General features: G+C 43.3%; 1 protein-coding gene across 1 annotated transcript; it reads left to right on the forward strand.

Moving 5' to 3' along the window:
• The first annotated feature begins 1,026 nt into the window (after window positions 1-1,026).
• LOC121948323 (serine protease inhibitor Kazal-type 7-like) lies at window positions 1,027-5,342 on the forward strand. The gene is made up of 4 exons (XM_042493695.1): window positions 1,027-1,722; window positions 3,464-3,495; window positions 4,206-4,318; window positions 5,115-5,342. The coding sequence occupies exons 1-4, from the start codon at window positions 1,470-1,472 to the stop codon at window positions 5,158-5,160; spliced, it is 444 nt and encodes a 147-aa protein (XP_042349629.1). The 5' UTR covers window positions 1,027-1,469; the 3' UTR covers window positions 5,161-5,342.
• The last annotated feature ends 7,216 nt before the right edge of the window (window positions 5,343-12,558 follow it).

Raw genomic sequence — 12,558 nt, forward strand, 5'->3', positions numbered from 1 at the left:
CTTTTTTGTATACTTTCAAATATTTTTATTAAATATTTAATGTGCTTTTGTATATTATCTGCAAACACTTTGTTCTACTTTTCATTGATAAATATGTTTAAACACTTTTATTTTTTTATTAAATATTTTATATAGTTTTAGAAAATATTTATATACATTTATTAATTTTAAGGAAACCTTTTTATGTACCTTTCTTTTTTAATATTTTTATATACTTTTATATATTTTTAAGAAACACTTTTATATACGTTTATATATCTTAAGTAAACACTTTGCTATACTTTTCATTATTAAATATATTTATATACATTTATATATTTTTAGTTAACACTTATGTGTAATTTTGTCTATTTTTATTAATATTTTATATGTTTCTTAATTTTAAGTAAACACTTTTATGTAACTTTCTTTTAAAAATATTTTTATATATGTTTATATATTTTTAAAAAACACATATACATTTATATAGTTTTAGTAAACACTTTTACATCATAATTAAACAATTTTTATATGTTCATATATTTTTATTAAATCTTTTTTGTACTTTTATATATTTTTGTAAACATATTCATATACGTTTCTTTATTAAATATTTTATATACTTACCACATATTCTTATAAAATATATTTATATAATGTAGAATTTTATTAAATATTTTATATACTTTTATATGTTTGTATTAAATACTTATATATATAATTTTATGTTTTTATTAAATATGCTTATATACTTTTTATATATTTTATGAAATATATTTATATAATGTAGAATTTTATTAAATATTTTATATTTTTTTATTAAATACCTTATATACTTTCATGTTTTTATTAAATATGTTTAGATATTTTTAGATATATTTATGAAATATATTTAGATCCGCATTACTGTCCAGTCCAGTCCAGTCACGCTGTGTCTAGTTGTCCTCAGGTTGTTGTGATTTTACTGATCAGTGTGAGCGTGTTGTTGTTGTGATTTCATTGATTATTGCAGTGATTTTACTGATCAGTGTGAGCGTGTTGTTGTTGTGATTTAATGATTATTGCAGTGATTTTACTGATCAGTGTGAGCGTGTTGTTGTTGTGATTTCGGTGATTATTGCAGTGATTTTACTGATCAGTGTGAGCGTGTTGTTGTTGTGATTTCGGTGATTATTGCAGTGATTTTACTGATCAGTGTGAGCGTGTTGTTGTTGTGATTTCGGTGATTATTGCAGTGATTTTACTGATCAGTGTGAGCGTGTTGTTGTTGTGATTTCGGTGATTATTGCAGTGATTTTACTGATCAGTGTGAGCGTGTTGTTGTTGTGCAGCCTCGTGACAGAGCCGTGCTTGTTTTTCTGCTCTGCTGTGGGTCCTCTTCCGCAGAGTTTTGCCCGGTCAGCGATATTTGGCGGCAGACAGAATGTTGATCCCCAGATTAAACCCGAGAACAAAAGAGGAAAGCAGCCGCCACAACAACAGGAGCTCACATGGTTTCAGACAACAACACGCGGCCCGTCCTCTATATGACAACATCAGACCAACGCCAAACACCACAACCACAGAGGACCTGCACACAGACACATCGGCAGCCAATCAAACACCAGGAAACCCCCCAGATCGGTGCACAGCCAGCACCCCTCACCAGTTCAGCTCTCTGGTTTCATTCCACTCCTGATTTTTCCTCCAGGATGTTCAGCCGGACTCTGTTGCTCATCTGTGTCGCTGTTTTCTTCTGTGCAGGTAAGGCTGGACCAGAACTGAGACCAAAACTCAGAGTAGAACTCAGAGTAGAACTGAGCGCTGCACCATGAAACCAGAATAGTGGGTGGAGGCGGACCCTCAGATCCAGATCCAGAGAAGTCGGTCAGTCAACAAAAGGACTTTGATCAAGTCTGCATGTAAACAGATAACAAAGCTCAAATTGCAGCAGTGAAAGCAACAGAAACAGCTCAGGATGTGTGTGTGTGTGTGTGTGTGTGTGTGTGTGTGTGTGTGTGTGTGTGTGTGTGCTAATGAGTGGATGTGTGTGTGTTTGTGTGGGGATGTGTCGAAGTGTGACTTTGTGCATGTTTGACTGTTTATGTGAGAAGCTGACGTGACAGGAACACACACACACACACACACACGCACACACACACACACGCACACACCCTCCTGCTCGGTTTAAAACATTTGTTAGAAAATTAATCGAAAAGTGTTCAAATGTTACAGTAAAATCACTTTAATAAAGTTATTAGAAACAGTTATATTATTTCCATTTTTAATAGGGTAACGAGTAATTTGTAACCTACTCCATTTTTAAGGTAATCTCCCCAACACTGCATGATGTGCATTTTTATAAATTACTGTTTTGCTGGTAAATGTGGTCCGATTACATTTCGGAGCTGAAGCCGAGCGCTGCAGCAGTAAGAGAGCTGAAGCTTTGTGCACTGAAGGATGATGTTAAACCAGCCGCTGACCTCGCTAACATTTCCCTGACCGACTGTCCTGCTGCCTGCACCGCCGAGCGTGTGCTGAGTGAATGTCTCAGGCAGCAGAACCCCGATGATGATAATGATGATGATGATGATGATGATGAGGATGAGGATGAGGAGGGGGAGGAGGAGGAGCTGTAAACAGATACAGATAACAGAGGGGCTGATATCAAGAAATCGTACCAAAGGCAGGTCTGAAGGACAGCACAGACACACTGATCATGGTTGCACAGGAACAGGCCAGGGTCTACCACATTAGGCAGGACCCCGGGTGCAGGCTGTGCACCGAGGCCAGGGTCTACCACATCAGGCAGGACCCCAGGTGTAGGCTGTGCACTGAGGCCCCTGAGACAGTCCAGCACATAACAGCAGGATGTAAGATGCGGGCGGACACAGCATACACGGACCTCCATAACCACCTGACTGGCACCGTGTACAGAAACATCAGTGCTGAACTTGGACTTCAGGTCCCAAGATCCAAATGGAAGAATCCTCCAAAGGCTGCGGAGAATGACAGGGCCAAGATCCTGTGGGACTTCCAGATCCAGACCGACAAACCGGTGATGGCTAATCAACAGCAGAAGGCAGCAGTGATCGATGAAGCGACCAACATACAGCATACCAAGATACCAGGAGCTGAGAGAGGAGCCAGAGAAGGTGTGGAAGGAGAAGGCAGCAGTCGTACCTGTGGTGATTTCAGCACTCGGGACAGTAACACCCAAACTGGAGTGTAGTCCAGGTACAGATACTGCGCAGAACCCTCAAGCTCCCAGACCTCTGGTGGAGGACCCGATCTGGAAGGAGGAAACGGCCCACAGGGCAAGAGCAGAAACGTATTTTTTATAATATATATAATGTTTAAAAACTTTGAATAATTCAGCTCAAAACATTCTCGTGTTTAGTGTCATAAAGTATCTACAGGAACAAGCGTACAGAAACAGCCTTACAGAAACAGCCGTACAGTTTGGGGTCAGACTAACCTGATAATCTTCTCCGTGTGTTTTCAGATGCTGAGGATAAGTCACGGCTCTACAGGAGGGTAAGAAACTAACATCCTACAAACCGTTTTCTTCACCCTGAACATGATTTAGGAGCTAATGACGGTTAATGTAACTCATTCAATCTGTTATTTATTTTATTGAGATTTCTCACAACCACTTGAAGTTTTTTCAGGCGTTAAACAGTTAAACTGTGACTGTTTTTAACCACCTGACATTACTGAGGGTCCGTGCGGCTCAAATGGACGAGAAGCGGATGTATTGTTCATGCTTTTGTCTCCACCGTCTAGATTACTGTAATGCTCTCTCTGTGGGCGGTACTCAGGCTTCCCCTGCTGAGCTCATTACGTCCACACTAATGTCTCTCCACTGGCTCCCAACTCACCTGAGAATTCGGTTTAAAACCCTTCTGTTTGTTTATAAAGCTCTGAACGGACCGTCATACCTCTCCGAACTTTTACAGCCACACACTGACACGGTCACCGAGGTCCTCGTCATCCCTAAAACGAGACAGAAATATAGAGGAGACAGAGACTTTGCTGTTGTGGCCCCCAAACAGCTGCCCCCCCCCCGATTAAAAACTCATTATTCTCCTCGGCTTTCTCAGACCGTGTGTGAGAGGTGACGGTTTCTGTCTTTACCTCGTGGTTTTACTGCCTTTTTTTTACTGGCTGGATCTGTGTCTGACGTTTGGCTAACGTGTTGTTTGTTTGTGTGTTTGTGTGTTTGTTTGTTTGTTTGTTTGTTGCAGCCCTCCTGTGGGGGGACGACCGTGACTCAGGCGTGTCCTCTGGATTACTCTCCCGTGTGTGGCAGCGATGGCATCACCTACCCAAACGAATGTTCTCTGTGTGTTAACAGACTGTGAGTATCAAAGAGTTTCCAGAGTTACAGTTTGATAATTTATCGCTTTGTTTCTTTATGAAGTCTGTGAGTAAAAACACTAATAAAATATATTGATCATCAATCAGTTTGCATCGTCCCGCACTGATCAACAGACGCTGAAGACGACTGAACAAAAAGCATGCAGTGTTTGGACACATGAACCAGAGCGGCACACTCACACCCCTGACAGCAAAAAACACATCCTAGAGCGACACACTCACACCAACGACAGCAAGATTACACATCCCAGAGTGACACACTCACACCTCTGACAGCAAGGAAACACACCACAGAGCGACACACTCACACCTCTGACAGCAAGGAAACACACCACAGAGCGACACACTCACACCTCTGACAGCAAGGAAACACACCACAGAGCGACACACTCACACCTCCGACAGCAAGAAAACACATCCTAGAGCGACACACCCACACCAACGACAGCAAGAAAACACACCACAGAGCGACACACACACCTCCGACAGCAAGAAAACACATCCTAGAGCGACACACTCACAACGACAGCAAGAAAACACACCCCAGAGCGACACACTCACACCACAGAGCAACACTCACACCAAAGACAGCAAGAACACAGCACAGAGCGACACACTCACACCCCTAACAGCAAGTAAACACCACAGAGCGACACACGCACACCTCCCACAGCAGAGAAACATTCAAACAATCTGAAAATAAATAAACATGCTGCTCTTTATCAGAAATAATCTCCATTGTGACTGATTAGTGATTATTGATTGTTTGTGTTTAGGGTGAAAAATGCCGACATCCTGATCGTTTCAGACGGACCCTGCTGAGGATGACATCATCCACTCCTCCCACACTGATGATGTCATCACACTTCAACCTAAATGATGATGTCATCATGTGAACATCTGACATCTGTTTGAATGTAGCTGTTAGCACGCATGCACGCATGCACACACACGCACACACACACACTCACACGGACACACACACAGCAACATGCACACACAGAAACACACACACACATCCACACGAACACACAAAAACACACACACATAAGCACGCACACACACACACACACACACACACACACACACACACGCACACTGACATCATCACTATATAATCATTTGTTTGTTCAATATATTTTCATATCTCTGTAAAACCTTTTGCACCATTAAAGATTTTTCTTTCTGAGTTCAGCTGCGTCACTCTGAAACACAAATCGCTCATTCAGTGTTTTAACTTCCAGCCTGAAACTCAAACTGGGACAACTGGAACTCAGCAGGACCTGATCCAGAGGGGGGACAGAGACAGACGCAGCTGTCAGACAGTTTGGGGTTAACGCACGTGTTATTTATTCAGTTTCTCGCTTGACCTCCCACCTTCAGATTCTGTTCAGTTCTTTCTGGACTTTTGTTCTAAATTTGTTTTTACAAAAATGAGATGGATCCAAGGTCACAGTGACCTTTGACGTTTGACCAAAATCAGCTCATTGTTGGGTCAAAGTGAACGTTTGTGCCGAATTTTAAGAAATTCCCTGAAGGTGTTTCTGAGATATTGCATTCACAAGAATGAGACGAACGTAAGGTCACAGTGACCTTGATCTTTGACCTTTGATCATCAAATATAATAATTTCTTCTGTGAGTCCACTCAAACGTTTGTGCCAAATTTTAAGAAATTCCCTCAATTAGTGTCGTCTCTGTACTATGATGAACTCTGAATCCTGACTGAAAATCCTCAAAGAAACTTTTATCTTGGAGAAAATCACAGATTTATGAGCAACTACTTTCTAAAGGATTTTAGAAATAAAGGGGAGATTAGGTATCGGTCTATAGTTAGTTAAAACCTCTGGACCGTTTAACGACAGCTACTTTAAAGGACTGAGGTACATAGCCCGTTAATAAAGACGCATTGATTATATCTAATGAAGAGTTGTCTAATGAGGGTAAAACTTCCTTAAGTAGCCTTGCTGTGATGGGGTCTAACAGGCATGTTGATGGCTTGGATGTGGAAATAAATGTAGAGCGTTGGTGAAGGTCAATGGGGAAAAACAGTCTAAATAAACTTCAGGCCCCGCGGCCATATCCAAATGACCTGTGTCTGAGGTCCGGTCAGTGACGGCAGGAGGTGATGGATTTTATCTCTAATAGTTATAATTTTATCATTAAAGAAACTCATAACGTCATCACTGCCGAGGGCCAAACACAGTATTCACAGCGAGCCAGTCGCACTATCAACAAGACGATCAATTTGAGAGTGACTTAAATTCGTAAGATTGTTGTCAGTCGCACTGAGACATGGTAACGAGTTCAATGCAGAATTAATCAGTTCCTTAATTGTAGCTACTGTTCCATCGGACAGACATCTAGTATAGAAACTCTTGCTGAGGCGTAATCGAAAAGTTGTTAACTAATGGTCTGACAGAGCAGGCTTCTCAGGGAAGACTGATAAATCTTAAATTTCGATGCCGTACGCAAGGACAAGATCCAGGGTGAGGTAGACCAACAGCAGAATAAAAACACGAATTTCTTTCTTTATCAAAGCTTTTTATTTGTGTTCTGCGTTAAATTTCCAAAAAGATGAAACTGGCCTGATGACAGTTTACAGTTATTGATAACAGTTAACAGTTACTGATAACGGGTTAACAGTTATTGATAACGGTTAACAGTTATTGATAACGGTTAACAGTTATTGATAACGGGTTAACAGAGATCCACACATAGTTTACGTCATGCACTTACTCATATTTTACATTCTCCACCTCCGAACCCTGAAATGATTTCACCCTGAATTAAAAAGAAAGACCCTCTGGGTTCCGGTTCGCGGCTGTTTGAACCCTTTCCGCTTTCCTCTCCGGCTGCTGACGCTGCCACAGAACGCTGCCACAGAACGCCATCACAGCGTCAGAAAACCTGCGAACATTGCCAATCACGTTGTTTGGCACAAACGGACGAACTAAAGGGATTGCTGCCGGGTATCGAACCCGCTCACGACGGTCAGACCTTTGAACTCTGATGTCGAGGAGCCGAATCGTAAAGAAACGACAGGAAGTTGAAGGCGGCGACTCTGTTGATGTCATAATCTTTGTTTATGTAACATTTCCACATTTTCAAGTGCAAACGCCAAAAAGACTGGAATGTATTCGAGTTTCTTTCACAGTAACAGTTGTGCCAACGAGCGCTCGCCAAAATCTCATCTTCCACCGGCGGGAACGTAAACGTGGTGATGAGACGAGCATCCTACGTATGTGACATCTTAAACATTCGCCGAGAACGACACGTGGACTGGATTTACTGGCAGGAATCAGCAGGGCAGTGACGAGAAGAAGAGCACGTGAAAAATGTTACTGAGAAGACAAACGCTATGACATCATCACAGCAAACAGTCCTCGCCATCCGGAGGAACGATAAAGTTTGAGGAAACTATTCTTATTTCAACCGCTCGCAACCTTTCAAAAAGTTAAAATCAAGTAAACAAACCTGAAATCACTCTGTGCTGGAAAATAACCGAGCGGCAGCTCCACGTCGGGACGAGTCAGTTCTATTTACAGGACACGAGTCGAGACTGTCTCTGAACAGAGTCTGTCTCACTGGTGGACAGAGTCTGTCTCTGAACAGAGTCTGTCTCACTGGTGGACAGAGTCTGTCTCTGAACAGAGTCTGTCTCACTGGTGGACAGAGTCTGTCTCCGAACAGAGTCTGTCTCTGAGGTGGACAGAGGATGAGGTCCAGTTTTTCAAACCGTCAGTGGAGGACACGGCAGTCGGGGTTTCATGTTGAATGTGTTTGAGGGTTTTCATGTCAAGATGGACGCTCATGTCTTCCTCTGTGGTAGAAAATTTACACTTTTTTATCTTCTTCAAATGTCCCGTCACTTTACAACCCGACAGCTCAAACTCCACAGCAACTCTGAAAACAACAAACATAGTTTATCTCATGCAACCACCATAAATGAAAGAACAAGACGGCAGGACGAGACGAGACGGGACGAGACGGCAGGACGGGACGAGTCTCAGTGACCTCAAACACAGATGACATGTTATAGCCCTTTGAAGGCAGTTCACACGCTGTGACGCCTCAACACGTTTCACACACACACAGTCTATGGCTGTAGTTTCCATGAATTAAGCCTCGTCCAGGATTTATGTCCCCTCGCTCCCATCTATCCACCTCGGAGAGACAAGGCTGGAACAAAGTTAATCCACGAGCTGCAGGACGAGATGTGGGGGTCCCCGTGTCCCAGTGATCATTCAGATCAGACAAAGCAGCTCAGTTTCCAGTTTCTGCTGTGAGTGTTTTCAGTCGACCGTTTGTGTCCGACGCTCTGGCACGGCGAGTTAGCTCACCATCAACGACATCATTGCTCTCACACAGAAACGCTGAGTCAGCACGAAGGAGTCCACACTGACGTTTAAACGTTTTAAAAACGTTTTTCTAAAAGCAAACGTTTTTTAATCGCAAGTCCTCGTTTCCAACACGTTCTCAACTCGTCACATGGTGCCGCTCTGTCAGTGACCCTCTGCGGCAGCTGTTTACGCTCCAGGACGCTGTTACCATGACGTCCACAAACACACACGCCGGGATGAAGCAACACGGACCTTACGTTTACACAACAACGCCGACTGTCACCATGGTTGGGTTTAGGCAAAAGAGACATATGGTGAGGTACAAAAAAACTCATCGACCATCAAAAATCGACCTCGCCACCCGTTCTATGAACGCACTCTCGTCCTTATATTACGTGGTTACTGGCGGCGTTATTACCTGACGCTGTCCCTCAGTGTTTTATGTGCACGGGACCGGTTCTGTACGTGTGCGTTGCGTGCGGATGCGAAAGGTGGCTTTTGGAGTTACAATCATACGCAGAAAGCACCGACAGACTCAACGTATGTGAGGGGTTCGGAGAGAGTTAACCACAGAGCTGCTGATCAGAGGGGATGATGGGAAATGTGTCCTCCTGTCTGTCTCTCTGCTGCATTCATGTGTCGTTAAAGTACGCAGAGTGCAGGGAAATATTTTCCTTTTCTATCTGCTCTTTCTGGATGAATATTCCTGCTGTCAATCATCTGCAGATTCATGGTTTTCGTGGACAGGAAGGAACTAAAGCTGTCAGTAAAAGTATAAATACTTCCCTCTGAGACAGAGCAGAACACGGAAATACTCGAGTACAAGTACCTTCAGTTTGTTCTAAAGTACTTGAGAAAAAGTAGTTTGATTCCACCACTGAGGAAGCGACGCCCTCTGACCTCCGTCTGCACACTCAGCTCTTTGAGTTTTCTGAACTCAACTTTCATGTGTGAACGTGTTAAAATGACAAACGTGTTCTCCAGAAATCAGAAACATCTCCGATCTTTGTATCTCTGTTGAGGACCGAGCTGCTGGTTTTCAGCCGGCTCTGTGTCCCCGACCGACCGGACTGTGAGCGGGTGAACGCTGTCTGGCCTCCCTCAGTGTTTTCAGCGCTCGCAGCTCCCAAACGTTCACCGGATCACACACCCTTCCGCATTCACATTCACACCTCCTGCGGGGAATACCACGCCATCATGCCGCCTTGTTGTTCTAAATATAGTGTCTGATCACAGACAGGGGACACAGAGTGGTCTCACCTCTGAGACGGGACAGAGCCCTAAAATGGATCTGTGTAAAGCCAGAATGCCGTAAATGTCCACAAACTGTAGATTGTTTGAAAATCCAACGATAATTTCTGTGTTTACAGTTTCCTGCTGAATAATAGGGTCATTTTGTCAATTTTTAAAGAATACATTTTTGCAATATATGTTACTGATTACAATTATAACAAAGACAATCAATAATTGTTATTGATTACCAATATAACAGGGACAATCAATGAATGCTGTTGACATGTGATGTCATTGCTATTGTTTACAAAGAGCTGCTGACACGTATGTTATTTGTCACACTAGAGGCCCACGCTGTTGCATTAAACCTCTGTAGTTTCTGTGATGCCGGCATGCTGTCTAAAATCACACTCTGGAGCAGCATGATACCGCCGTCTGATTGGTTCTGTGTGAAACTGCAGGAAACTTCTTAGGAAAGTAATGAGACTTCTTGTGTCACCTGGCAGACCCCCGTCAGCGGACGAACAGGGACCTCCAGGCACCGGCAACATGGAGGGAGGCCAAACACTGTTTACCTGCGCACACGCACGCACGCACACGCACGCACGCACGCACACCTCGGTGTCACAAAGCTGGGAGAAAAAGTTTGACTTTGACCATCACCAAACGTACAGTGGAGTTCGTGGACTCAGGAACTTCAATCACGGCTGATTGTTCCGGATCGTTGTGTTTCGTGTTGTCGGGAGACGGCGACAGAAACAGGAAACTGTCTGTTTTTTGTCTTCTGGTAAATTAGCTGACAACATGTGCACGCTCGACATCTGAAGGAATGTGTGAAGTTTAAAAGTTTAAGACGCGGCAGGTCGGGACGGCGCCCGGGTGCGGCATGTGCACAACGAGTTCAAAGACACGTGAACGTGGTCAAAGCAGGAATACAGAACGACGACATGGAGTCACATCACGGACACGTAGAAAGACACACGGATACACACACACACACACACATCTACAGTACACGTCGACACTGACACTAACAACAATGGCTTCTTTTTCTACCGACATTTTCTCTGCGTGTACTTCGGTACACGCGTTTAAAGATATACAGTGCTGAAGATTTACAAACAGTTATGCAAATATCTTTCTTTTTTCACTTTTCTTTGACCGGAAAAAAAACATGAGACAGCGAACTTCTCTTTTATCATCTGAAGTCATTATTGCGATCTAAACAGTATGGCTTCGTCTAGTGAAAAGTCCTATCTGAGCTAGAAAATGAACCAAAGGAAAATGTCTGTACAGTGCTTCATCATCAGTCTCGTGGAGCGCTGTCTTCATCACACACCGACACGCAGCTCATTCAGGAAACATGCTTTGTTTTAGAGAATCAGGTCGTTTCACGAAATACGGATCGATTCCATTTACAGCTCGGCTACTTTAACGCTAAAGGACGGATCACGCTGATATTGTGTCGGGATTCGAGATGCCGGAGTATGTTCAGGTTTCTCTCTTCAATCATCTCGTCTCATTGAGCTTCACAACACTTCAGAGGAAAAAGCTTCGTTTAGTGCGACGCTCTTTGGGATGCATGCGCACGCTCAACAGGCTGCTGTGTTTCTGCCGCACGCCGTGCACGTCTGATAAAAACTGTGCGGTTAAAACTGGCGTCGGCAGTACGTCTGTGTTTCCGTGGTGACAAAAGAAATAAAAGAGTCTCACCAGTATTTCTTTGGTCTGGATGTTGATGAAGATGAAGTCAAAAGATAACGGTGAGCTCAGCGATTCAGTTTCAGTCGGCTTAAAATAAAGTGACAGCAGATTCACGACAATTAACAAAACCTGACGCTGCATTCATGTGTGAAGAAGGAAACAGACAATAAAACAGTTAATACATTAAAGACACTTAACAGCAATCAGTTGGTCGAGTGCTTCATGTAAACCGATCACAGATGGCGTGACAGGAAATGATTGTCTTTGGGAACCTCACGACTGAAAATCATTTCCTCGTCTCTTGTGGACGAAACAGCAGATTTGGTTTTGAAAACTGGATTCAAACGAGCTGGAAGGATTCTTGTGGTTTTGACGCTTTTGACGGAGCGAAGGAAAACTTATTTGAAAATCTTTTTATATTTACACGAACTCTCGACATGTTGGCGAGATTTACTTTGACACTTCTTGCAGGACGGCAGCCTGACGCGCAGATTTAGTAAAACTGAAGGTGGAAGAAACAAGAAAAGAAAACGTTTCAGAGAATTCTGTTTGAAATCACTGTGGGATTTTCAGAAGCTGCTGCAACGATGAAACCCCAAAGACATTTTGAAAGAGTGTGTGAATGTTGTGTGTGTGAATGTTGTGTGTGTGAATGTGTGCCGACATGTTCAAACACCAACATGTACAATCTTCTGTTGGAGGAGATGAAGGCACGGCTCCTAAAACTCAAACGCTGACGGACTGATCTGAACAGAAAGAGCGACTGCAGGTTCTGAGACGTAGAGAAAAGCCGCTGACATGAAGACAACATGCTGGACACACAGTGAGACTGTCCTGTGAGACTGTCCTCTGAGTCTTTAGGGGAATCCTGTTGTCCTCTGGTCAGAGCGTCTGAGCCTGACAGGCGTAAAAAGACAGAAGACGTACGAAGTGTTTGACCTG

The sequence above is a fragment of the Plectropomus leopardus genome, chromosome 9 (genome assembly GCF_008729295.1).
Source record: "Plectropomus leopardus isolate mb chromosome 9, YSFRI_Pleo_2.0, whole genome shotgun sequence".
In the NCBI taxonomy this organism is placed as follows: Eukaryota; Metazoa; Chordata; class Actinopteri; order Perciformes; family Serranidae; genus Plectropomus; species Plectropomus leopardus.

Excerpts from the sequence above, each read along its gene's own strand:
- LOC121948323 (XM_042493695.1), top strand. The coding sequence starts at position 1,470 with ATGGTTTCAGACAACAACACGCGGCCCGTCCTCTATATGACAACATCA. Across the intron at positions 3,496-4,205 it reads AGTCACGGCTCTACAGGAGG|CCCTCCTGTGGGGGGACGAC; the intron begins GTAAGAAACTAA and ends TGTTTGTTGCAG. Across the intron at positions 4,319-5,114 it reads TCTCTGTGTGTTAACAGACT|GGTGAAAAATGCCGACATCC; the intron begins GTGAGTATCAAA and ends GTTTGTGTTTAG.